Source organism: Gastrolobium bilobum, unplaced genomic scaffold (assembly GCF_033153095.1).
Source record: "Gastrolobium bilobum isolate Gb01-03AN ecotype WA unplaced genomic scaffold, APGP_CSIRO_Gbil_v1 utg522, whole genome shotgun sequence".
Classification (NCBI taxonomy): domain Eukaryota; kingdom Viridiplantae; phylum Streptophyta; class Magnoliopsida; order Fabales; family Fabaceae; genus Gastrolobium; species Gastrolobium bilobum.
The window spans coordinates 124,627-151,395 of record NW_026897044.1 but is presented as its reverse complement, the minus strand read 5'-3'; the positions used below and the strand labels follow the sequence as shown (position 1 = coordinate 151,395).

Genomic DNA, 26,769 nt, shown 5'->3' with positions numbered 1-26,769 from the left:
AAGAAATGATGTGGATGAAGAAGTTTCTCTCTGAACTCGGATATGATCAAGACAAGTACGAGCAGAAGTGTGACAATTAAAGCGCAATTCATCTTGCGAAGAATTCGACCTATCACTCTCGCACTAAACACATTGATGTGAGGTATCACTGGATCAGAGATATGGTGGAGGATGGACAACTCAAACTCGTTAAAGTGCACACCGACCGCAATTGGTCTGACATGATGACCAAGCCAGTATCAACAAGAAAATTTAAGGACTGCTATGAAGGTGTCGGGTTGCTGCTGATGCCGACTCATTGAAGTCGGAAGGGGGAGATTTGTTAGGCCATTCCTCCCTCAATGTTGCCCAAGGCCCAATGTTGTCTTTTGAGGGGCTCAAGAAGCCCTAGTCTCAATTTCGATATTTTAAAATTTTTCCTCCTCTCGTATATAAGCTTGTGGTATGTGAGAGGTTAGGATTAGACAATTTTGAGAGAAATTTGAAGAAAGACTTATAGTCTAGAATTTGAGAGCACCTCTACGGAGAAGCTTGAGTATTAGACCTCCTTAGGAAAGTTTGAGTGAATACAACCATTGCAGGTGATGTTTGAGTGTACCACCCATTGTTAGTGAAGTTTGATCTTTTGTAACCCATTATTTACATAATGGAGGTTTGATTCTGGACTAGTGTCGTGGGTTTTTACTTCTTCATATTGGAGAAAGTTTTCACACATTAAACAACTTGATTGTGTTCCTCTGTCTTTTTCTCTCCTTTGCATGTTTATGTTTTTATTGTGCATTGGCTGACCTGGTAACTCAGACCGACATTTGTGATTGTCAAGCTCTGAGCTCGACGCTTGATTTACGACACGCATCCGTGCCAAATTTGAGGGAGCTGAGTTCCGAACAATTCATAACACTCATATTATGAGTATGTATAGTAAAAATTTAGTTAAGAAAAAGTCTAATTAGCAAAAAAATCTCAAAGTAGAATAATAATTTTTCTTATAAACTCCGTGGGACAAAGTCATAGACAACGAAACAGTGATAGATCCAGAAATTTTTTGGAACAATGACCAAAATGCCACTGTTCACCGACTTTTTTTATCCAAATGCCACGCGAACAATGTTATTTTCCAAAATGCCACATATACAAGTTCGCTACAGTAGGTAGCGAACTTCATTTGCTGACGTGGCACGTTTCTGATGGCCACCTAATTCGCTATTGGTAGTAGCAAACTACGTGGTCAAAATGTCAGTCTATTCTAATTATTTTCAGGACACATGGCAGTCTCTCCCAAGTTCGCTATTCAGTCTAGCGAACTTGGTATAATAAAAATGACAGTCTGCTCAAATAAAAATAGAACGCGTGGCAAATTTTATCCAAGTTCGCCAATCTAGCGATCTTGGTATGATGAAAGCCACGTCCATCCCTCCTATTCTTTATTGGTAACAATTATTTTTTGTAATTTCACTTGCCAAAAGTCGTTTGCTTCTTTACATTTTCTCTCTCTTTCTTTTCAAAAGTCCAGTTTTTACTATTTAAAAAAAAACAAAAAAAAAGTTCAGCTTTTACTCATTGGTCACTTCTTGGTCTCTTATATAACCTTCAAAACACTCAAGAATTCTTTCTCCTTCCACAAAAAATAAAAAATAAAAAAATACCAACACACTAACACACTAAAATAAAGGTCCAGTTTCTATTGGAAGATATAGGGTCAGCGTGTCTTCATATAAGGACTTCATTTCTCCTCAACACTGTACAGTTAAAAAGCAACATGTAGTTCGCTGCACTATGCAACGAACTTATCCAAGTCAACGATTGATATTTTTTATCACATAGTTCGTTATTGTTAGTAGCGAACTAGGTAACAAAAAGATGTCACATCAGCAAATGAAGTTCGCTGGGCACTGTAGCGAACTTGCCCGCGTGATATACTGGGAAATAACACTGTTCGCGTGACATTTGCTAAAAAAGTAAGTGAACAGTGACATTTTGGTCACTGTTCCAAATTTTTATAATAAGGACAAAAATTAAAGATTATCGTTACAAGTATTAATAAGATTAATAAGAGACATTTAACATTACAAGTATTTTTGAGAGAGGGGCTGACTATTAGGATAAATAGTCTATTATTATTAAAAAATATCATTTTATATATATAATAAGGGAAAAGTGTTTGTCATTTTAAATGACAGAAAGTTATATCATTTTAAGAGAGATACAGACACAAAAAATTTGAATTTTAAATTAAAAAAAAACACCCACTTTCTCTCTGCCATGAATTCTGTTTTTCTGTGTCTATCTCTCTCCTAAAATGACGTAACTTATGTAATTTAAAATGACAAACACCGAACCCATATAATAATAATACACATCGAAGTTTAACGAGGGGCTACCGCAGATAACTGTGATTGGAATCGCTCTGATCGAAACGAAAGAGGTTTTATAACTGTGATTTGGTTAATAATCACTATTTATGTATCAATAAATAACATAATATTTAGAGTAAATATCTTTTTTGGTCCTCAGCAAATTTCAAGATGCCCGCTTTAGTCTCTAGCAAATAAAAAGGGCTATTCATGGTCCTTTAGAAATTTAAAATGGACTCATTTAATTGAAATCGTGGTCCCTCACAAATTCAAAAAAGATTCACATTAGTCCCTCAAAAAGATTAAAATGGGTCTACTTTGAATTTTTTAGATATCACGAATAGCCTTTTTATTTACTAGGGACTAAAGCGGGCATCATAAAATTTGGTGAGGATCGAAAATGATATTTACTCCAATATTTATATGAAGAAAAAACAAAAAGCATAAAAGGAATGAGTGCTCACTGAAGATTAAGTGATGAACCCACACGGAAGCTGAAACGTTTGATTGTTAATTGAGACTCTCTCTTGTTATTGGTTATCTAAGTAATAATTTTTTTTTAATTTAGAGGAAGATTATATTTACAACCTATTACAACCATATCTTAACTGTTGACTTTCATCAATCAACAGTTATCATTTATTGTAAATTAATAATTAATTAATGAATTTAATTTGAAAAAATAATAACCATTGATTGACGAAAATTAACGGTGAATAGATTGTAACTCTTTAATTAATATTCATAACACTTACATTATGAGTATGTCTGGGTAAGAATTTCATTAAATAAATCTAATGAAAAAAAAATCTCAATATGAAAAAAGTATAATATCATTAATGATTAACTAGAATAATAATTTATCTCATAAACTCGATTGGACATAGTCATAGACAGGGAAACAATGACATCCAGAAATTTTTATAATAGGGGTAAAAATTAAAAATTAGAGTTAAGTATTTTTAAGATGAATAGGAGAGATAGGGGCTAACTATTAATAGTCTATTATTATTAAATAATAATAATAATAATAATAACAATAAACAATTTTTTAAATTCAACTTTAAATTTCTTAATGAAGACTCATGAACGTATTTTAATAAATATTCACCAATGCAATTATACCACGTTTGTTCAATTATTTTAGCCCATACAAACCTTTCAAATTTGAAAGAACTTATTTTTTAATAATTTACTTACATGCTTAAGACCTTTTAAATCTTTCAGGAATTTTCATATACACATCGTTATCAAGTGAGACATAAATATTTTGCATAGATAATTGTGCTCTAATTAAATGTTTTTAATGAAGACAAGAAACATGAAATTTCAGAGGTAAAATTGTATATAACATGGGCTGTACTTACATGCTAGAGTACCAAATCTAGCATGGGCTGCAATGAAGACAAGAAATATTTTGTATAGATAATTGTGCTCTAATTAAATGTTTTTAATGAAGACAAGAAACATAAATATTTTGTATAGATAATTGTGCTCTACTTACATGCTAGAGTACCAAATCTAGCATGGGCTGCAATGAAGCAATGCAAACATTAAATTGAATGCAAGATAGGATTTGATGGTTTTGATGCAGAAAGAAACACACTGCTCAAGCCAAACGTACACAACTTACCTTATTTGTCATCAATATCTTAATCATGCTATATTTCCTTTCATTAACATTGAATTTCTGTATAAAACTAATAGGCTGAAGTATTCATGAATTAAGCATCTACATATTAACATGCTCAATCTGAGCAAAAAAATAACATGCATCTACTCTACTTTTACATACTCAGAGAGTATCCCAAAATTCCTCTTTCATATAAACATGATATGTGAGGTAATTTTGAAGTGGAATGCATTTAAATTTCATTTACAAAGGGTAAGGCCAAGCTACTAGGAAAAGTAATACAAATTAGTCTTAGGTAGGGAAAAAAATGCAGTTGCAATTTGCAAATGTTACTTGGATGCAAGTCAATCCTGGGATGTAGCAGAATATTCAAAAAGAAGGCGTTTGGATGGAGCAGATTGTAGGAGCACTCTCAAACGACTTGTAAGTAGATAGCTCAAGGTCCACTGCATTGCCATCTCAGATTCCTTCATTTGCCTAACTATTGTGGCCTGTAAGAAAATTTCTTAGATAATTATAAACAGTAAAAACCTACAGTTTACAAATTGGAACAGGTTCTTAGATAATTGAAAAAGGATTTGGTATATTTAGGTAAAAAAAATTTAAAAAGAAAAGAAAAGAAAAAAATTTGATATAAAAAAGTATCTAGTTTAGGAATGGTTAAGCAAATTAACCACTTAACTAGTTAACAAGGTTCAAAGAGTGGTCAATGAGTAACTAACCACTTATTATTCCTAGACTGGAAAAACTTTTTACCAAGAATTCCTTGTGATAAGAACCTTGGGATGCACCACCCCAAAAGCTAGCTTAAAGGGTAGGAGTGTCCAAGGCCTTATAAACCCCACATTGATTGTCCATACAACCAATGTGGGACTCCAAGTCCCATACCTTGCAAATAAGTCCTAACATTCCACTATGCTCCACAGTCCCGGTGCGCTAGTCTTTTACTAGCTCCGGGCGAACACTGCAATGCCGGCGTCACCACTCGCGCCGCTCAATTGCAACTGGGAGACATAGTGGAAGACTCTGATACCATTTGATAAGAACCTTGGGATTCACCACCCCAAAAGCTAACTCAAAGGGTGTGAGTGCTCAAGGCCTTATAATCCTCACATTACAAGAAATTGATGGAACCTAATATTATTCATAAGAAATTGCAGAAATAAATGGAGACAAGCTCCTTACAAGAATAAATTGCAGAAAATAAACCCCAAGAAAGCCTCAACTCCCCCTCAAACCAAACACCTAGGCTCAAGAGTTCCCTAGAGGTCACTCAAATTCCCACTAACCAATTCTGAATACCTGAATACCTCACTACACACACTCACTCACCTTTTATTCTACCCACAGAATATTCTAGAATAACTAATTAATTGGCCCACTCACTTTTAGGCCCATCAATACTCCCCCTTCAAAATTCACCTTGTCCGCAAGGTGAAGAAAGAGGTCAAGTAATGTGAAAGAACTCCCACCCGGGTCCCAAATTTTGAAGCTTCTTGACCACATTACTAGTTGCAATTTCTTACCCATATCCTGTCCAGGAACTGACTTAAGCTTTGGAATAACATTGGCTAACCCAATCAAGATCCGAGTGGCCAACTTAAAGGGACCTAAGTCATCCGCAATTTTCCAAAATGGTAAGCAACCATTAGAGCCAATACTCAGTGAATTTCCCTCAACCAGATATGATCCCTTTTGAATGGAGTTAGGCCCATTATGATTCAAGCCCATCCAATTTCCATTATTCCCTTCTAATATTCCTTGCTGAATCATGGGCTGGATTATTAATGTGGGTTGTGAATAATGACCCTCTCCTTTTGAATTAGGCCCATTTGTTCCTCGGCCCACAATCCCAATCACCCAATCCAACCATGTGTCCGTCTCTGTCCCTGCTACCTCTTGCATCATCGACCGGTGCTCTTCTACGCTCGTCATCGCTACCTCTTGCATCACCGACCGGTGCTCTTCCATGCTCGTCATCAACAAAACGTGAGACCTATCTTGGTCTTCTTTTTCCCAAATCTGCACCGCTTTTGCATCGTTCCCTTCCGATTGTTCTTTTGTGTTTTCTGATTTGACGTCGTCTTCTCCGGTTTTCTGATCTGTGTTCCCTTTTTTTTCGAATTCGGTTTTCTGATCTGCGTTCCCTTCTTTTTCTTTTTCCCCTTCTTTCTCTTTGATTTCTGTTTCTTCTTCTTCTGATCTGTCCTTACTGTCTTCTTCGGACTCTTTCTCTCCTTCTTCGTCAAACGCCATCTTCTTCTTCTGCAGTCTTTGATCTTCCTCATCTTCTCCTTCTTCTTTTTCCTTTTTCTGCAACGTCCTTGTTGTCCATTTTTTCTTTGATGTTTCGATCTACTATGCTTCCATCTTCTTCTGCATTTTTAAAGCGTTGCGACTTCATCTTTTCATTTTTCAATCTTCGTGTTCTCAACCACTCAATTGTTCCATCCAACATCTTCATCATTTTTTCTAAATCTTCCCTACGCTCACTGATTCCAACCATTTTTTTCTTTTTTCTTTTTTTTTTGAAATCTGGATCAGAAGCACCCCTAGATCGGACGTGCTCTGATACCAAATTGATGGAACCAGAAAAATAACATTGAAATTATAGAGATAATGGAGGTCATGCCTCTTTTACATACACTAATATGCAGAAAATAAACCCCAAGAAAGCCTAAACTCCCCCTCAAACCAAACACCTAGGCTCAAGAGTTCCCTAGAGGTCTCTCAAATTCCCACTAACCAATTCTGAATACCTGAATACCTCACTACACACACTCACTCACCTTTTATTCTACCCACATAATATTCTAGAATAACTAATTAATTGGCCCACTCACTTTTAGGCCCATCAATTGATGGGCTACGATTAGTGGGCCCAAGTTCAGCAATGCAAAAGAGTCCATAGTAGTTAGTTAGAGGAGAGAGATGTTGTTATATAAAGTGATTTGGGGGTGGGGTTTTCATCATTCATGTATTCAGAAGTGGTTAGTGAGAAATGAGAGACCTCTAGGGAGCTCTTAAGCCTAGGTATTTGGTTTGAGGGGGGGTTGAGACTTTCTTGGGGTTTATTTTCTGCAAATTAGTGTATGTAAAAGAGGCATGGCCTCCATTATCTCTATAATTTCAATGTTATTTTTCTGGTTCCATCAATTTGGTATCAGAGCACTTCCGATCTAAGGGGTGTTCTTGATCCAGATCTGAAAAAAAAAAAAAAATGAAGTTCAGATTTACTACTGTTCCAAAATTCTTTGGAGAAGGAGATGATGCTTGGGGATGGCTGATCGATTTGGAACAATATTTTCAGATCGAAGGAATCAATGAAGATAAAAAATATAGGGAAACGGTGAGAGGGCTAAGAGGGAGTGCGTTCAATTGGTATCAAGGTTGGAAGTGGTTGAATCTTACCGCAAACTTGAAGAAGTTTGAGAAGGCGTTCATAGAGAAGTATTTACCGGAAATTTTATTGGTAGATGATGGAGAATCAGATCCAGCAATTGATGGTGATAAAGTAGCAAAAGAACAAATCAAGGAAGGAAAAGAGAAAGAAGCAGTAACTTTTGCTAAAAAAATAGAGATCGAAGCAAAGAAAGAAGAAACAGAAAAAAAAGGAAGAAGAAACAGAAAAAAAAGAAGAAAAAAGAAATAAAAGTGCAAAAAAAGTAGAAGGAATTGATAAAACAGAAAAGGAAGGAGCAGAAATAATTGAAAAAGGGGTGGAAATTGCAAAGGAAGAAGCAAATGAAGACACAACAGCATCAGCCAACAAAGCAGAAAAAGAAAAAAAAAATGAAAAAGAAAATACAGCAGAAGAAATGGGAGAAAAAGGAAAAGAGGCGCAGGGAGATGAAGAAGATGGAGAGGAAGAAGCAGACGAAGTCAGATCTGAAGAAGAAAAAGTGCAGAGAAGCGAAGAAACGATGATGGTTGCATGGAAGGTGGTGACCGGTTGGGGCAGAAGTGGTTTTATTGGAAACGGGCTTGGTTTGGGTCAACATTCTGCAATCACGACCCGATCCTATAATTTAATTAAGGAAACAAATGGGGAAGGGGCTGATTCTAGTAATGGGCCTTACAATAGAGGGCCCAATTTAATTAACCCCATCAATACCAAGGGGATGCAAACACAGCCCAACAAAGGCAACTACAACTTAGGGTGCAACGCAAAAAAAAGAGGCAAGACGAGAAACGGCAGAGGGGCAAATACTGACGGAGACGACAATGATGATCGGAGGACTATACGATTCCGGCGACTGTCTTCAACGGAGATGGCGGAACGACGGCGGCGCAACTTCTGGTTCATGTGTGACATTGGAAATTCATCAACCCAGGTTCGTTCAAACTCCCCTCCTCTTGACAAGCTTCTGGGTACTTGCAAACCCCCTCTTGAATGTTCATCCAATTGGGGAAAGCTGGAATGGGGCACAATAAAGTCAGCCCAACCAGAAGAGCAACTAAGCACTACAAGAAATAGACACAGAGTTGGTGGGTCAGGGTTTGTACAGCTCAACCCAATGCGATTTTTTTACCCAGCTGGTGTTCATTTATTCTCCCAAGAGACAGAGGAGGATGCAAGTCTTGAATATATGTTTGTTGTGGCTGGGTGGATTTTGGATAATATGATTCAGGAACAGATAATGTTGCAGTTGCTAATTGGGTCAATATGCTTCAAGCAATGGGATCCTGGTGGATGTTCAATTACATCCCCTATTCTCTTCCTCACCTTGAGGACAAGGTGAATTTTGAAAGGGGAGTATTGATGGGCTATGATTAGTGGGCCCAAGTTCAGCAATGCAAAAGAGTCCATAGTAGTTAGTTAGAGGAGAGAGATGTTGTTATATAAAGTGATTTGGGGGTGGGGTTTTCATCATTCATGTATTCAGAAGTGGTTAGTGGGAAATGAGAGACCTCTAGGGAACTCTTAAGCCTAGGTATTTGGTTTGAGGGGGAGTTGAGGCTTTCTTGGGGTTTATTTTCTGCAAATTAGTGTATGTAAAAGAGGCATGGCCTCCATTATCTCTATAATTTCAATGTTATTTTTCTGGTTCCATCAGTTGCCCGTACAACCAATGTGAGACTCCAAGTCCCATACCTTGCAAATGGGTCCTAACACCTTGTCTCTAAATTTTTTCCATATTTAGCCATTACTTCAGAAAAGAGTTGTCATTTGAAATGAATTTAATGGGTATCATCTGCTGTTTTATTTAGAAAGCAATACTATAGCTATTCTCTTCCCTCTATTTTGATACAGAATAAATAATTGACACTAGAAGTCAGCTGAAATTAATGGTAACATAGGTCTTGGGAAGCAAAGTTTTGAAAGATTGACCAGTTTTTATTATGATTACCTGAAGACGTTTCCCAAGCTGGACTTCAACTTCAGTACCAAACGATATATTACTGGCAAGTGACTTGAGAGGATCTGCTGTAGGATCAACAGAAACCAAACTAGGAATCTGAGGTGCATACACTAGCCTCCACCTAGCCTGGCCAAACTCTCCCTTCCCTTCTATTCGTGGCATCAATTTTTCAAGAGTTGCAGTTGCAAGCTTTTCAAATGCAAGCTGACCATTGCCTTCCAAAATGGATTCAGCTAATTGGCTCTCAAATCTTCTGGCAGCCTGCATAGATTGAAAAAATTAATAGGACCATTGCACTCGATCATCAGATCATGCAGATGTTGACCTTCAGTTCACAGACAAAACTATCAACTAGAGTTTACACTAAAATAAGTTAGAGAAATTGTAAAGAACCACTTCAACCCAAAACCTTAAGGTGTTAGGTGATGGTCTTTTTAATGATTTATATTATTCTCTAACACACCCCCTCACACAAGAGCCCTTTAGGCTTGAAGTGTGGATATTGCACAGGCCCAATTTTTGGTTTACCTTTTTGTGCTTTTTTTTATTTAATTCCACAAATGGGGGCGATGAGGATCGAACTCGTGACCTCATGGTCACTGAAGCTCTGATACCATGTAAAGAACCACTTCAACCCAAAACCTTAAGGTGTTAGGTGATGGTCTTTTTAATGATTTATATTATTCTCTAACAGAAATTTTTTTGGAGATTTCAATTGACCAGAACATAGTGAATCTGTTAAAATCCACATGATGGTATGCTTTGTCCCAAATGGGGATTTTAAGAGTTTAATCAGTTTAAGGACCTGGCCCAATACTAACAGGACTCAAATAGGAGGATATGAGATCTAAGATTTCAATTTTTTTTTTTTTTTTTTGATAACAAGATTTCAATTTTTTATGTGTGCTCTTTGGTGTGAAATAGACATTATATGCTCTAGTTCATAATATCAACAAAATAACTGTTAAGAACCTTGGGATACACTACCCCAAAAGCTAGCTCAAAGGTTGGGAGTGTCCAAGGCCTTATAAACTCCATATTATTTGCACATACAACCAATGTGGGACTATATATCTCAACACGCCCCCTCACACGAGAGCCCACTGGGCTTGAAGAGTGGACAATGCACAGGCTCACCTACCTGTGCGAACAAAGAAATTCTACTTGAAAGAAAATGGAGGGCGGCGAGAATCGAACCCGGGACACGAGACTCTGATACCATGTTAAGAACCTTGGGATACACCACCCCAAAAGCTAGCTCAAAGGGTGGGAGTGCCCAAGGCCTTATAAACTCCACATTAGTTGCACATACAACCAATGTGGAACTATATATCTCAACAATAACTTACATTAGCTCATACATTTCCGAGATTTCAATCTTTTAGTAATTGCTATGAGATGAGTTATATTGTTTTCTGGTCACCGGGAATGCTTGTATTTGGTTTGGTGTATGTGTTAGACAAATGCAAATTTGCAAATCCAAATAATAATAATAATCATAATAACAAGGCAAACTTTTGCTGTCAGAACTGAAAAAGAAAGGATTCAACAATGCAGGAGCAAGGAGTCTAACACATGAACGAATTTAATGGGTGTGAATAAAGCCATTGTTGGGCTAGGTCCTTCATGTTTTGAACTGATGGTGAAAAGCTGGTGGCTCTCAATATATAATAATTTCTTTAGATCTATTTTCCCCTAGCATCTTTTTCTAATAGATCAAGATTACAGCTAAACTTACACAAATAACACATAGATTACAGTTGAATAAAGGACTAACAAGTTGACTTTCATGCTACAAATTGGTCATGCAAGACAACAACGTAGGCATATCTTTTACCTCAGTAGGTGAGAGCGCATCCTGTTCCACAGAACGCGTTGAAGTCACCACAAGTTTGTCTTGCCAATTGCTAGCTCTACCTTGAATTCTAAATTGCCACTCAGATCCAACTAAAGCTAAATCTAACAACGGATCTAGTCCATACTCAGGCTCAAATTTTGCAATATTTAAGTGCTCTCGTTTTAATCTCACCTGCATTTGAAATGGATTGTATCAAAATAAAAAATGGGTTACGAAATATAAAAGCCAAACCAAAACAAAAATAGCTTAGAAGAAACCACAGGTTACAATTTACAAGATTTGCAAAATAAAATGTCACTCAAACCTGTGTTGCAACTAGATCAACTTCTCCATTCTCGAATGCCAGTATGCCTCTAGGTTTTATCCATTTGGGATGGGCCAGACCATTCAACTCAAGCTCACCACTAACAGCAAAATTAAGAATCAAAGGATAAACTATCTTCAACTCGGGTCCAAGTATAAGCTTCAAATCATTCAGGCAGATTTCTACATTTGGTTTAATCTGCACTTGCTCCATCTCCGTTTCAACCTGAGTTGACTTATTAACTGCCACTGTTGTTTTTTTAGGAAAAAAAAAAAATTAATATACACTAATAGCCATTGTGAAAAATATACTAAATTATGAACAACATAAACAAAAGTAGAAGATCAAGCAATCAAATGATTTATCCTGGCAATGGCATGTCCTAAGGTTTGTGATGAACTGTGTGGAATGGTGAAAAGAAGTCTAACAAATTCTTCATTTTTAGAATTTTTAACCCTTATCATGATTTGGCCCTTAGAAGATTCTTTTTTGAAGGTTAATCTCCCAGTTAAGGCTTCAGTTTGGACTGCAATACATAAAATTATACTAATGATTTGTTGCAGCAGAACAATACATGCAATGACTTGGTGCCTCTGGTTTGGTTGGATAGAAATAACAAAATTCTAAAGGATAGTTGCTTAGTGTTGTAATAGTCCCACATACTTCCACACATAATATTCTCGGTAAATCACTGTAATTGTTGTTGAAATTATAGAGATTTAGCTATAGAGGGAGGACAAATACTTAAAAATAAAATTATATTGAGATTATTGTGAAGGATGTGATATGATGTGATACAAAAGACAAAGTAATAACTCTTATTTATCAAAAGGGGACTCCTGAAATAAGGAAAAAAATCATGAAATATAAAGAAATATAGAAACCAATCCTAAGAGATCATCTAACATACTCTAAACTATTTTAAGATATAATCATTACAATATAAAATATCGTCTAGATATTCCAACAATTGTAAAATATTTTGTCACCATAGCTATGTCATTTTATTAGGGAAGTAATTACTTAACTAGGTCTACATTTTAGAATGAACCTTTTAGACATTGACAAGATGGACCTGTTGAGCAGGCCTGGAAAGTGTTCACTAGAAGAAACAAGAAAAAGGAGGGAACAGTTAGCTTAGTTAGTTAAAGGGTAGTTGACAAGTAGGGTTAGCACAAGAAATAAGAAGTCAGTTTTAGACATTCTCTGGCTGTGCATTGGTTCCGATACTTGCACAAGAAATCACCTGTGCTGTCTTGGAGGTCGCAATTTTGGCAACTGTTTATGAACATTTGGTGAACCTGCAGCAAAGGTGCACTTTAGAGGAATATGTCCAGGAATTTGAAGCACTGGTTTCACAGGCACCCGAGGTTAATGTTCCTTGGATAATTTTGGGAGGGCTCCTGACAGAGGTACAATGTCGAGTGCGCACGCATGATCGCAAAGAAATTGGCAAAGTGATCAATCCATGGAATGTGAAGAAGAGTTATGTTCGACCATAAATAAACTCCCTTTCACATGGCAGAGAATGTGGGAGGGTAGGAAGCAAGAATGGCTTCCGTTAGTTAGTAGCAGAATAAAAAGATAAAAGAGTGGAGAGAAGGGGGACGGGGGGAGGAAGAGATTACGGCTGGTTGGGAGAGAACCAGGCCTCTCAAATTGCTTGGCATATTCAGTATATCTTCTTTTTTTTCAGTTTCTGTTCTATAGAGAGAGGGAAAGAGTTCTAGAATTTCTAAACAAACATGCCACTGTTATTGATATACACTATATAAGTTGCAGAATTTCAGTAATTATACAGAACTACTCAGCTAGTTCTGGTCAAGTTCTACCAAAACATGAGAAGTAAGTCTAACAACGTATAAAGGGGTGTGAGAGCTTTTCATTTCCAATTACTAGTAAGGGAGTTCATTCTGATTATATAGCACTCAGCACTAAATTATACGATAAAAAAGAAATCACAGGCTAAACTGATAGACATGTAAAGTAATACCAGAGCCAGATGATTGAGAAATTTTGGCCTTTGAAGAAGCAGATTCTGAGCTGAAAAATCGTGAAACATATCTTGAAGCAAACACTCGGCTAACACCACCAGCAGGAACCATAGACTGATTTGATGGGAATCTATTAGAAGCAGGAGCACCACCTCTATCATGTGGCAGATATGCTTCTCCCTGACTTAGCTTGATATTTCCAGATATGTTTGGTTGCAATATCGAACCAGTTATTTGCATCTGAGAATCAACCTGACCACTGACAAAAGTAGAACATCTGTTTTAATAGGAATCATGTATAGGAACAAGAGAATACAGTTCCAAAAATAAATGACATTTATGATTAAAAGGTCAATCAGCCACTTTACATTCATGAATAAGTCAAGACATCAACAAGAAACCTTCTACAGAAGTTAAGAATGCTACCTAAATATTTTTTGTGCCCGTACTTCCAGAACTTCACACTTTAATTCAATCTTGTCATCAAGGGCTGCTTCACTAGTTCTGAGTGGTAGGTTCCCTTTTACAAGAAGCTTTCCCTTTCTGCTTACCCTACTCTCCAGTGAGGTGATGCATAACCGGTTTGATTTGACATGAACAGTTCCACCAAAGTTGGTTAGAGGCTTTTGGAGCACAGGTGAAGAAATAGATGCCCTGTGGAATGTTGCGTGCCCATTAAGCACCGGTTGATCAACTGTACCTCTGACCTATTAAGTCAAACCATATTAGAGAGGTAAACATCAAATATGTGAGGAAAATTATATTGACTTCACCCACCTCAAGCACGACATCAGCATTGCCATGAAGCCAATTGGCATGAGGAGATAAAGCTGTCACCAACGTCATTCCTCCATCTTTTATATCAGCATCAATCCTTACTTCTCCAACATCTAAAATTTGCCAATTTAAGCCTTTAAGGCCTTCTGCCAATTGTGTATTCCAACCTTCTTCATTTTTATCTCTAGAAACTTTTATATCGCTGGCATCTTCAGCATTTTCTCTATTCTTCTCCTTCATCCAATCAGGAACCCAAGTAGACCGACTCTTTTCTAATTCTACATCTTCCTGTAACATGTTATTTTGCACAAAAGCAACAGGAATGCTTCCTTGAATGAGTACATGACCATTTTGGGTTATAGGTTCAAATTTTGTATTGAATAGAAAACGACTGGTTGAGGTTAGAGAAGCAACAAGTTCTGCTCGTCCAAGATCAATACCACCAATGGCACCATCCAGGAGCCTTACTTGGACATCACATTCTGGTTTTGCTAAACTTCCTCTAAGATCTCCTTCCATGTGCAGTATACCCCTGATGGGTGCCAACAATTGCCGCAAAGAATGAACAACATCTGTTGCTGTAGATTCAATGATATGAACTACAGTTGGGACCAGACTAACGGGAAAATTTAAGACAGCAAAATGAAGGTTGGATTTAGGCCCCAACAATGTTCCATCTGCATGGACGGTGGCATTATCCTTCTGGATAAAAAATTTCTCCAGGTGCATACCATCATCATTACTGTAAGCACCAACGGCCAAGACACGCTGAGCTTTGTAGTCTCCCCATTCCCAGTCCTCCCCATGAAAGTCAAATTCTGCCTAAAATGACGGAATAAGAAAGTTGGGTCTGTTTGATTGTGTTCTGGTGTTTTTGTTCTTAAAACTGTTTTGTAAATTTGTTATGGAACAGTTGTTTTCTATATTTTTTTCTTTTTGAAAGTTAAAAACCAAAACAAAAAACAAAAACACCTCAGACATGTTCTCTAAATTTGATTCTAAAAACAAAAAAACAGTTATAGTTTTCAAAATATTTTTTACAAAACAGGTTTTACCAAACGAGTTTTTTTGTTTTTTTATTCTGAAAACTAAAAAACTGTTTTTAAAAACACTAATCAAACAGAGCCTTAATCTTCAAAAATAGATTATTCATGCCAACTCCTAGGAATACAAAAAATGAAAATAAAATAAAATTACCAGGGTGTCTCCATTTCCTCCACCACTAGCATCAAGAGATCCACGCCAGCGACCTTTGAATTCAGATAAACCAGGAAGACTTAAATCTTCAAGAACAACATCATTTGATGGAGCATGATGCCCCCTTATTGTCTGCAAGTTGTGTGTATCATTAACAATAGAAAAAAGAAACTTTTTGCAATGCATTTTATTGGGCTAAGTAGTATTATCGATAAAAAGTAGCTACAAATGCACTTCATGTTACAAGCATATACTCAGGCATCAGGTATTGCGTCTTTTCAAAGGAAAATAAGATATAGTGATCCTTTGACAGTACCTCAAGCAGTTGTTGAAGGCTTTCAGCATATAATCCCACTGACTGCAAACTTTGAATGAAGAAATCCTGCATACATGTGGCATAGCAACACGCATAATCAGTCTTTCTTAACTAAAGAAAATGTATACACTATACAGGATGAACTACATGATTTTGGTGAAGAATACAATCGAAAAAACATTAGATTATATATATATAGCTAGATATGACTCATGGGTATGCAATTTTAATTCAATAAGGCTACTTTTATTAATAGAACAAAATTTAAAATCAAAAGAAAAGCTTACTGCTAGGTTTTTGAAATACAGCTCCGGGTGAGTCCGAGGGATTTACAGTGCAGGGGTTGGGAAAGTTTGAGAGAAAGATGAAGATGAGGAGTAGAAGAAATTCTTTTATTGATATTAGGAAAAGGAAGTTTGAGAGAAAGATGAAGATGAATATGAGGACTGGTTTTTATTAGGAAAAGAATACAAGAGCAGAGCTATTCACAAGGGAGTGCTCCCTTCACACTGAGGGATATCTAAGTCAACTAACAAATCTCCAAAAGTGGCTCTCCATCGAGAGAGCATCCTCCTACATACATTGACATATCTCCCCTCCTAAGGGACTAACCAAATAACAACCCACTTGAGCATTTGCTAACTGCTCTTCCTCCTCAGTTTATATCCGTAACTAACCTAACTACTGCTTGGGCAAATTCCTTCAAGAATATACTCTCCAAGCTGTAGGTTTCCCTGTTCTTAAGGCCAATCGTAATTAATATTACCCACTTGTAAGAAGCCAGCTCTGGATAGTAGTCACATCTTCCCAGGAAGCTTCTTCAGGTGGCTGGTCCTCCATTGCATCAGAACTCGGTCCGCTGACTTCCCTTGCTGCATAACCATACAGGAACCCAGCACTTGAGCTGGAAAGAATCAGACAGCATCCACCTGGAGGTCATCAGGGATCTCCTCTTCCACGGGATGCTGGGCAATAGCCTTCTTCAACTGCGATAAGTAGAAAACTGGGTGTGATACGTAGAAAACTGGGTGTATACGTGCCTGAGGAGGAAGTTGGACTTCAAAAGCTATTGCCCCAACTTGCTTGGACACCAAGAAGGGCCCATTATAAGGGCTGCAAACTTTGTAGTGCCCTTGGGCAAATCACAAGGATCAATACCAGCCATGGGTCAAATCACAAAAGCTAAAAAACGAAACCCCAAGGTACTGGAATGACTTCAACCAAGCATGTTGGTTAACTTGGGCATGAACAGAGAAGGTGCGGCCAGATCTAAAGAGAAGGATGTTGATCAAGGTGAGTGAAACAAAACTAGTGGCAGGATGCACTGCTACAAAACTATAACAGCAGCATGTGGGACAAGACACAGAAACTTGGGGAGGCGTGAAGGCATGTAGAGAGGCCTTTGTGGCTATGTCTCTGGTTGATGATAGAGCAAATGGAGGTGAGTTCAGAGATGGAGTTGTCAGCTGGAAATGTTGTTAGAGAAGTCTAACATAAAGCCATTAAAGCAGCCTTCACTTAACAGTTTGTGCTTTTAGGTGAGATAGTTGCTTATTATGGTATTAGGTGACCGAGTGGTCATGAGTTCGATACTCACCAACCCCTATTCTTCTAATGAATATTTAACTGTTGTAATATAAGACTGAAATGTATTTTTCATATATTGATTGACACCCAAAGGGTTCTTTGTATACAGATTACAAGGTAGTTAAGGAGTTGAAGTAATAAAGAAAATGCACAGTAACGAAGAGGCATCACACTACTCAAAGAGACTAGTAGCTAGTAACAAGTAAAAGACTCTAGAATATTCTACACTCCCCCTCAAGTTGGGAGATATATATTGATCATCCCCAACTTGCTAATTAAATCCTCAAAGATGGGTTTGTGTAATCCTTTGGTGAGAATGTCGGTTGTTTGCTCCTTGGTAGGTATATATGACAAACATACACTACCCTACTCTAATTTTTCTTTAATAAAGTGACGATCAACCTCCACATGTTTGGTTCTGTCATGATGGACAGGATTTTGAGCAATACTAACTGCAGCCTTATTATCACAATAGAGTCTGACAGGTAAAGAATAAGATATCTTTAACTCTTCAAGGAGTCTTCTTAACCAGATTCCTTCACAAATGCCATGGGCTAACGCTCGAAATTCTGCTTCTGCACTGCTTCTGGCAACAACAGTTTGTTTCTTACTTCTCCAGGTCACAAGATTTCCCCAGACATAGGTACAATATCCTGAAGTGGATCTTCGGTCTATTGCAGAGCCAGCCCAATCAGAATCTGTGTAGATTTCTATCACCCTCTTGCGTCCCCTTTTAAAGAGCATTCCTCGACCAGGGGTGTTTTTGAGGTACTTGAGGATTCTATAAACCGCACTAAGGTGTTTTTCCTTAGGAGAATGCATGAATTGGCTAACCATGCTAACTGCAAATGCAATATCAGGCCGAGTGTGAGATAAGTAGATCAACTTCCCTACCAACCTTTGGTACTGCTCCCTGTCAACATCTTTTCCATCTTCCATTCCCAATTTAATATTGGGTTCAACAGGAGTTTCTGCTGGCTTGCACCCAAGCATACCTGTTTCTTGTAGCAGGTCTAGGATATATTTCTTCTGAGATAAGGAAATTCCCGCCTTGCTACGAGCAACTTCCATTCCAAGAAAATATTTGAGTGATCCAAAATCCTTTAGTTCAAACTGATTAGCTAAACCCCCCTTTAAAGATTTCATTTCCTCCCAGTCATCACCTGTGACAACTATGTCATCAACATAAACAATGAGGATAGCAATTTTGCCACTATCGGAGTGTTTAAAAAATAAAATGTGATCAGTCTGAGCTTGGACAAATCCTCTTCCTTTAACAGCACGAGTAAACTTTTCAAACCACTCTCTAGGGGATTGTTTAAGTCCATAAAGAGACTTCTTCAACTTGCATACTGAACCATCTCCCTCTTCAAAACCAGGTGGTGGATCCATGTAAACTTCCGCATGTAAGTCCCCATTTAAGAAGGCATTCTTTACGTCCAATTGATGCAAGGGCCAATCAAGGTTGGCAGCAAGTGATAGCAGGACTCGGATAGAGTTAAGTTTGGCAACGGGAGCAAACGTCTCCTGATAGTCTATCCCATAAGTCTGAGTAAATCCTTTGGCAACCAATCTGGCCTTATATTTGTTGATGCTGTTATCTGCATTAAATTTTATTGTGAACACCCATTTGCAACCTACAGTTTTCTTTCCTCTGGGAAGTGCCACGGACTCCCAAGTTCCATTTTTTTTAAGTGCATCCATTTCTTCAAAGACTGCATCCCTCCATTTAGGGTCATTAAGTGCCTCTTGGATATTTTTTGGTATTTTAGTACCGTCTAATATAGTGTTGAAAGCACGAAAACCTAGAGATAACTTTTCATATGAAATGTGATGAGAAATAGGATGAGCAGTGCAAGATCTAGTACCTTTTCGAAGGGCAATGGGCATATCTAGGTGAGCTGTACCAGTGTTCTCAAGTGGATTGCTGGAACTAGGACTCGGGTCAGAATCCTGGCAGTCTAGAGGATCTTGAGAAGATTTACGCCTGCTGTAGAACTTTCCCCATTTACCGAGAGGATCTCCAGTCTCTGGTACAGTTGTTGTCCTTGTCTCCTGTACATTAACTCCCCCTGTCTCCAAAGGTAAAGAAACAACAGATGTTTCCAAGGGTAAAGGTAAGACATTAGAATTATTTGGAATCCAAACTCCCCCTGAAGAGAAGTCGAGGGAAAAAATGATTGTGTTTCATAAAAAGTAACATTCATATAAACAAAGACCTTTCGAAGAGAAGGTGAGTAGCACTTGTAACCTTTTTGATTAGGAGGATATCCTATGAAGACACATTTAACAGACTTAGGATCAAGTTTGGACCTTTGATGTAGAGGAATATGAACAAAAACCACACAGCCAAACAACTTTGGAGGAAGGGAAAAGAGAGTCCGAAAGGAGGGAAAAGAGCGCGTAAGGCAAGATATGGGGGAATGAAAATTCAGGACACGAGAGGGCATCCGATTGATGAGATATGAGGCAGTCAAGACAGCCTCCTCCCACAGGTATTTAGGGAGATGCATCGTAAACAAGAGGGCTCTAGCAACTTCAATGAGATGTCTATTTTTTCTTTCAGCCACCCCATTTTGTTGAAGGGTGTTAGGACAAGAACTTTGATGGATAATACCTTGCTTGGTTAGGTAATCACCACGAACAGAATTAAAATATTCAGTATCGTTGTCAGTTCGCAGGATTTGGATAGAGGTCTGGAATTGAGTTTGTACCACAACATGAAAGTTTTTAAAAGTGGCTGCAGCTTCATACTTATCCTTTAGAAGATATACCCAGCATACTCTAAAATGATTATCAATGAAAGTCATAAACCAACGAGTTCCAGATATATTTTTTTCACGAGCTGGCCCCCAAATATCACTATGGATCAATGTAAATGGAGACGAAACATGATAATCTCTGAGGGAATAAGAAACACGAGAGTGTTTTGCAAATTGACAATCATCACAAAAAAAGGAACTTGGTTTTTTATTGATAAATAAGTTTCGAAACAGCTTTTGAAGATAAAAGAAATTTGGGTGTCCTAAACGACGATGCCATAACAAAACATCATTACAATCGTCTGATAAACATAAAGAGTGATTTGCAAATAATCTCTTTTCATGAGAATCTTCTTCAAAATAGTAAAGCCTTTCTTCCTCTCTAGCACTGCCAATCATCAGCCCTGAATCCTCTTCCTGAAAAACACAGGTTTTGGTAGAGAATTTAGCAACACAACGCAATTCAGAGGAAAGTTTACTAATAGAGATAAGGTTACAAGTAAGAGAACGGACATGAAGGACAGAATTCAGAGTAATATGTTCAGAGAGCTTAATGGATCCATTTCCCGCAATATTAGAGAAACTACCATCAGCAGTCCTTATTCGTGACGGGTGATAATAAAGGGTATAAGAACAAAACAAGGATGCATTACCTGTAATATGATCAGAAGCTCCTGAATCAAGAATCCAACGACTACTACGATCAACATGGAATGCCATACCTTGTTGAGCAACATGACTAGTTGCCTCAGCAAATTGAGACATCACCTTCTGGAATTGCTCATACTGAGCTTTAGGGATGAATACACCATCGGACTTTGGAGAGGCACAAGACTCCTCACCCTTATCATCAGAAGAGATTTGATAAGCACGACTCTTGTTCAGCCCCTTTGTTTTCCAGTTTGGTGGTTTTCCATGAATTTCTCAACATTTTCCGCGAGTGTGACCACTCTTATTGCAATGAGAACACCATCGGTCAGAACATTTTGCATCATTAGGGGGACGAGGAGTGTGTTTTGCTACTAAGGCAGATACATCGGAGGATTTAGAGTTCTTGTCTCCCAACATTACCTTTCGGCGAAGTTCCTCCCGTCGTACCATAGAAAAAGCAGCTGCAATGGAAGGTAACGAGTTCTGCCCCAATATCTTTCCACGAACATCATCAAGATCACGATTAAGGCCAGCAAGAAAATCATAGAGACGTCTTTTCTCTAAGTAACTCTTAAACCTTGCATTAGCTTCTAAACCTTGAAGATCTGCTACATCATAAAGATCCAACTCCTGCCACAGAGTTTTTAAAGCAAGAAAGTATTCAGTAACAGACATCCCCTCTTGATGTAACTCTCTTACCTTGGTGTTGAGTTCAAAAGCCTGAGAAGCATTGCCCAAGTCAGAATAATATTCTTTAACGGCATCCCAAATTTCCTGAGCCGTATCAAGAAACAAATAAGTTTGACTGATATCAGGATCCATGGAGTTAGTCAACCAGGTCATGACCAAGGCATTTTCAGTCATCCATTTATCATAATCAGGTTCATCAGCTTCGGGTTTTTCCTTTTTTCCATCAAGATACCCCATTTTCCCTTTTGCTTGGATAAACAGCTTGACAGATTGATGCCATTGCACATAATTCTTACCGTTTAAACGGTGGTTAGTAATCTGTATAGCTGGGTTGTCTCCGGAAGACGAAGAACAGGGAAGAGGAGAGACACCGGAAACACTGCCGGATGATTTGCCAGAATGCTTATTCTCAGCCTCATTATTTTCAACTTCCATCGTTCTAAAAAGAAGGAGAGCAACAGGTCACACCTATTGACTTTGATAACGAAGAGGAAACAACTGGACCCAGCAAGAAAAATGCTCCAATCGTGATTTAAACCCTCAGAACAGGAAGAGGGAAGCCATGCGAGCAGTTCTGTGAAAGCCGCGTGACAAACGGAAGCCAGCAGGGCGGCGCGTGGCTCACACGTGCCGGCGAGGCTGATCTGCTGTGGCGGCGCGTGGCTGACGGTCCGAAGCCTCATTATTTTCAACTTCCATCGTTCTAAAAAGAAGGAGAGCAACAGGTCACACCTATTGACTTTGATAACGAAGAGGAAACAACTGGACCCAGCAAGAAAAGTGCTCCAATCGTGATTTAAACCCTCAGAACAGGAAGAGGGAAGCCATGCGAGCAGTTCTGTGAAAGCCGCGTGACAAACGGAAGCCAGCAGGGCGGCGCGTGGCTCACACGTGCCGGCGAGGCTGATCTGCTGTGGCGGCGCGTGGCTGACGGTCCGACGACTGGGCTGACGTGGGTCGACTTGGAAATGGCTTCTGAGTCCAGTGGTGGCCTTGGTTTCGTGATTGGAGGGGTCCAGATATGGTTTCTGAGTTGTAGTAGAGGAACAGTGAAAAAAAATGGAAAAAGAAACAACGGAGGTTTACAAGAAGACCACAGGATAACCTGCTCTTGATACCATGTAATATAAGACTGAAATGTATTTTTCATATATTGATTGACACCCAAAGGGTTCTTTATATACAGATTACAAGGTAGTTAAGGAGTTGAAGTAATAAAGAAAATACACAGTAACCGAAGAGGCATCACACTACTCAAAGAGACTAGTAGCTAGTAACAAGTAAAAGACTCTAGAATATTCTACATTAACTATGGAATTTCTTAGCACATGTAAGTTTGCCTTCCCATTATCCATCTTCCAAGCTCAATGAACTTTTGTGTGAGGGGATGTGATAGAAAAGTCTAATATAAAACCATTAAAGTGGCCTTCACTTAATAACTTGAGCTTTTAGGTGAGATGGTTGCTTATTAGTTATCATAAAAGTGATTGACAGAAGCAACATGCGCTTATCTGTTAGAAACTGACGAAGCAGAGGAAGGTCGGCAAACCAGAGTGAAAATATAGTTGTTTGAAAAAAAAATCACCAGCAGGCAATGGGTCCACCAGGCATGCCCATTTTTGGGTTGCCTATCTTTGGATTCTAGATATCATGTTGAGAGAGAGGAGAAAAGAAAAGCCTATGCTGAAAACTGTCTCTAAACTGCACGGCAGACTCAATATTTATATAATGAATACAAATAAAAAGATACAATTTTCCTAATTACTATATTCATATGATGACTGAACCTAGATATAATTATACACATTACTAACAGCTAAAAAGATGAAGCCATAAGCAGAACTTCTTAATCAACTAAGCTACATTAAGATGGATAATTATGAATATACGTAACCTCCCAAGACATGAATAATGATACAACCTTAGATCTTGAATGAACAGCAGGATCCATACTTCGAGAAAGAAGCCTCGCAAGAGGAAACATCTCAGCAACCTCAGCTCTACGAACTTCAAGTTTCATTCTCCACCTGCCCATTGAGGATATAACACTCCCAATATGCCCAGACATTAGCCTTTTTAAAAGACCACCTCCTTCTCTGTCAATAGGATTACGATCTCGGGAGCCAGGCAACACATATTCACCTTGTAGTTCATAACAACTGTAGTTTTGTTGCAAAACAGTTTTTTCGAGAGTGATCTGAACAATGACGCATCAACTGACAATCAGTATTAAACCTAAAACCTAAACATTATTAACAGCTTTAAAAACACTGCTTTCATTAAAAGTTGTCATTTGCCTTCCAATGTAACCAAAAAGGATCTTCAATGGTTGTTGATATATATATATATATATATATATATATATATATATATATATATATATATATATATATAAATCAACTGAGCAACTGCTTTCTTCATTAAGATTAAAGGTGAGTTGCTATACATCTAAGATTGACCATCACCAGTAGCAAACATTAAAGAGACTACTTATATTTAATATTGTGCAAGTAAAATTTTAAACTGAGAAAGAAATATAAACTAACAGAATTAAACTAATGTACACTACATCCCATATTCATAATCAACTCTGGTCATGCTAACAGACTTCTTCATATAATTCCCAGGATAGCAAAAAGTTTACCAACAAGTAAGTCATTCGGGTGCAAACAAATAAGAGAATGGTACTCACAACATCTCCACTCCACCTAGCCGCCACATCTAAGGCTTCGCCGAGCACACCACTGAATTTGGGATGAAGTACAGATAGGATTCCATGTCCTCTTCTTTTTTGAAGATTAAGTTGGATTTCTGCCTGAAAGCAAAGAGCTGCCAGTTGAAAAAACACCATATATTGTTTCCATGACATGACCGTTAAATAATGCCTCAACTAGGTTATGATTTAGGCAGGGCTGAATAAAAAGGAGGGACAAAGACGACGGAAAACAATAAAGTTGATTGAAAAGTCAAATTTGTACATTAGAATTTTCACTCTCAATTCTAATATGCTACCTGTCCATCTCTCCTCTAAACATATATATAAGTAAGAGTGTACAGCAAGGAACATGGACGATGGGGAAAAATCAAATCAAATAGGCCAATATGATGCCATACCCTCTGTATAGTTCCCCTGAGAGAAGCGAGCTCCAACTCATCAAGTGGAAAATGTCGTACCTACAAGGAAGCCACATACAAGAAAGGAAAAGAAAAGAAAGATTTTCAATACCAACTTTTGGTCTAATACAAAGTCACCTAAATTATGCAAGCAGAGAAAAAACAGATCTAGATTCAAACCCTGGGCCTAAAATTTAAATATAGTTACCTCTAAACTAGCTGAACGAAATGGTTGAATACAAATATTAGTCCTCAATTGCCCTTTTTGAAGAGAAATAGACAACAGTTTCCCACTTTGCAGACCATCTTCGCTACTTGGCTGTAGTGGCCCAACAAACTCCACTGCAAGACTTTCATCAGGCCTACCAGAGGAATCCAACTGTATTCCAAGAATAACTGGAAGTTACAAAAACTATATATATTTTAGAGCCAGGATGCCAGATAATCTGAAACAGTCTCACAGATGCACAGCCAAAACTTGATGAAATCAACATACCTACCTCACAAAATAAAACCTCTTAGATAACAACTGATTGTAATATATAGACTATAGGGAAAAATAATTCTACTCCTTTAGGAAATTATATGTTGAAATTATAGGAAATTTAGGTAGTGAAGGAAGAAAATAGAGAATAAAGGCTGAATATTTGGAAATTGGTACTGATTTGATATGAAGGATGTGTTATGATGCAATACAAATTGCAAACCACTACTCCCTACTTATATTAAATATTAGATTTCAAGGATTTTTATTAGACTTCAAGTTCTAATTAAATAAGGAAACAAATCATGATGAATTATATAGATATATGGAAACCAACCTTAAGAGATAATCTAACGTAGTCTAAATTATTCTAAAGATACAATCAAGATATTATGAGATATTTTTCATACATTCTAACACTCCCCCTCAAATTAAACCTTACTAAACTTTAAACTTGTTACAACTGAAACCTTTAAAAAGTAAAAATAAGCAAACAAAATAATCTGCACTCAACAAAAGATGGCTGCAAAGGTATCTCATTGATGCTGGAGACGTCAGAGAGATAAGCATTGCTAGAAAGTCAATTCAGCAAGATGGATGGAATGATCATTAACCAGAAGAGTTAGTTGCAATGTTGCATGACCAAGGAAGAAGAGACTCGCTCGAATGATCATTAGAGAAAATATCTTGGCAAGCAATTATACAAAAAAACTAAAACTTCTCAAAATTCATTAAGAATGACAAGAACACTTAAAAGACCTAAAAAAAATAAAATTGAAACTGAGGCTGGTGCGCATCACAAGATAGATAGCACGATAGAGAGACAACTAATCAAAAGAAAGAAAATAATCATAGAAATAAAATAGAGCTGCGGATTTTATTGAAATTAGCAACAAAACAGTGATGAGACAAGTCACGGAAGATGTATCACTTTCATACCATGTCATGAACCAACTATCCTAAGAGTTTAAGCTGTTAGGTCAAGATACACGAATGATTTTATATTACACCTCTAACATGCCCCTCACACAAGAGTTGGACAATATAAAGACCTACCTACCTTATGCTGAAATTCAATTGTTTATTAGACTCACCTACATTAAAGAGATAATCTAAGATCCTCTAAATTATTCTAAGATAGAATCAAGATATTATGAGATAATTTCACATATTCTAACAGTATAAATTGTACAAAGAAGAAATCTGACCAAATAAATGGATGATATAACTAAAACTCCATGTTGATATCAATCATCTATGCTAAGTAGCAAATATCATAAAGGGAAGTAAGGTTCACAAAATTGGGAAGCATTTTGCCCAATTCTAAATTTTCTATCACGGACCCAATCAACTCAAGAGAAGAGTTTGATCCTGGCTAAGCTGCTTAACACAAGCACCAAAATAAACATAGTGAAGATGAAAAAAGTTGTAAGTGGATCACAAATTCACCCAATGGGAATAGAACAAAGGTTTTACCCATCAAATATAATTAAAATTACGAGATATCACATAATAATAAAAGGGAAATTAGAAAAAGAGTTTCTTGGAATAGAAACAATCAACCACTCAAGTGGTTAATTAAGCCAACAAGTGATTGCTTAAAAACCACTTTTTGAACATAGTTACCCAATGGATTGATTGATTATTACTGAACTAGGAATATTTTTATCAAGATTTCCTTTTTT

General features: G+C 37.5%; 1 protein-coding gene across 3 annotated transcripts in view; it reads right to left on the bottom strand.

The window, feature by feature from the left end:
- Positions 1 to 4,063: 4,063 nt before the first annotated feature.
- The window catches only part of LOC133303656 (protein TIC236, chloroplastic-like), a 47,375-nt gene continuing 24,669 nt past the window's right edge, over positions 4,064 to 26,769 (bottom strand). Inside the window, exons 11-23 of one of the 3 annotated variants that reach the window (XM_061503600.1) lie at positions 24,809 to 24,979; positions 24,601 to 24,660; positions 24,131 to 24,301; positions 23,408 to 23,683; positions 15,797 to 15,862; positions 15,481 to 15,612; positions 14,284 to 15,105; positions 13,933 to 14,213; positions 13,506 to 13,765; positions 11,513 to 11,754; positions 11,188 to 11,379; positions 9,339 to 9,611; positions 4,064 to 4,478 (exon numbers count right to left, since the gene is read on the bottom strand). In XM_061503600.1, the coding sequence (XP_061359584.1) occupies positions 4,332 to 4,478; positions 9,339 to 9,611; positions 11,188 to 11,379; positions 11,513 to 11,754; positions 13,506 to 13,765; positions 13,933 to 14,213; positions 14,284 to 15,105; positions 15,481 to 15,612; positions 15,797 to 15,862; positions 23,408 to 23,683; positions 24,131 to 24,301; positions 24,601 to 24,660; positions 24,809 to 24,979 (3,093 nt within the window). In that variant the 3' untranslated portion in view covers positions 4,064 to 4,331. Of the gene's footprint in view, positions 4,479 to 9,338; positions 9,612 to 11,187; positions 11,380 to 11,512; positions 11,761 to 13,505; positions 13,766 to 13,932; positions 14,214 to 14,283; positions 15,106 to 15,480; positions 15,613 to 15,796; positions 15,863 to 23,407; positions 23,684 to 24,130; positions 24,302 to 24,600; positions 24,661 to 24,808; positions 24,980 to 26,769 lie in introns of all 3 variants that reach the window. The other 2 variants (XM_061503602.1, XM_061503601.1) reach the window with 2 other exon arrangements.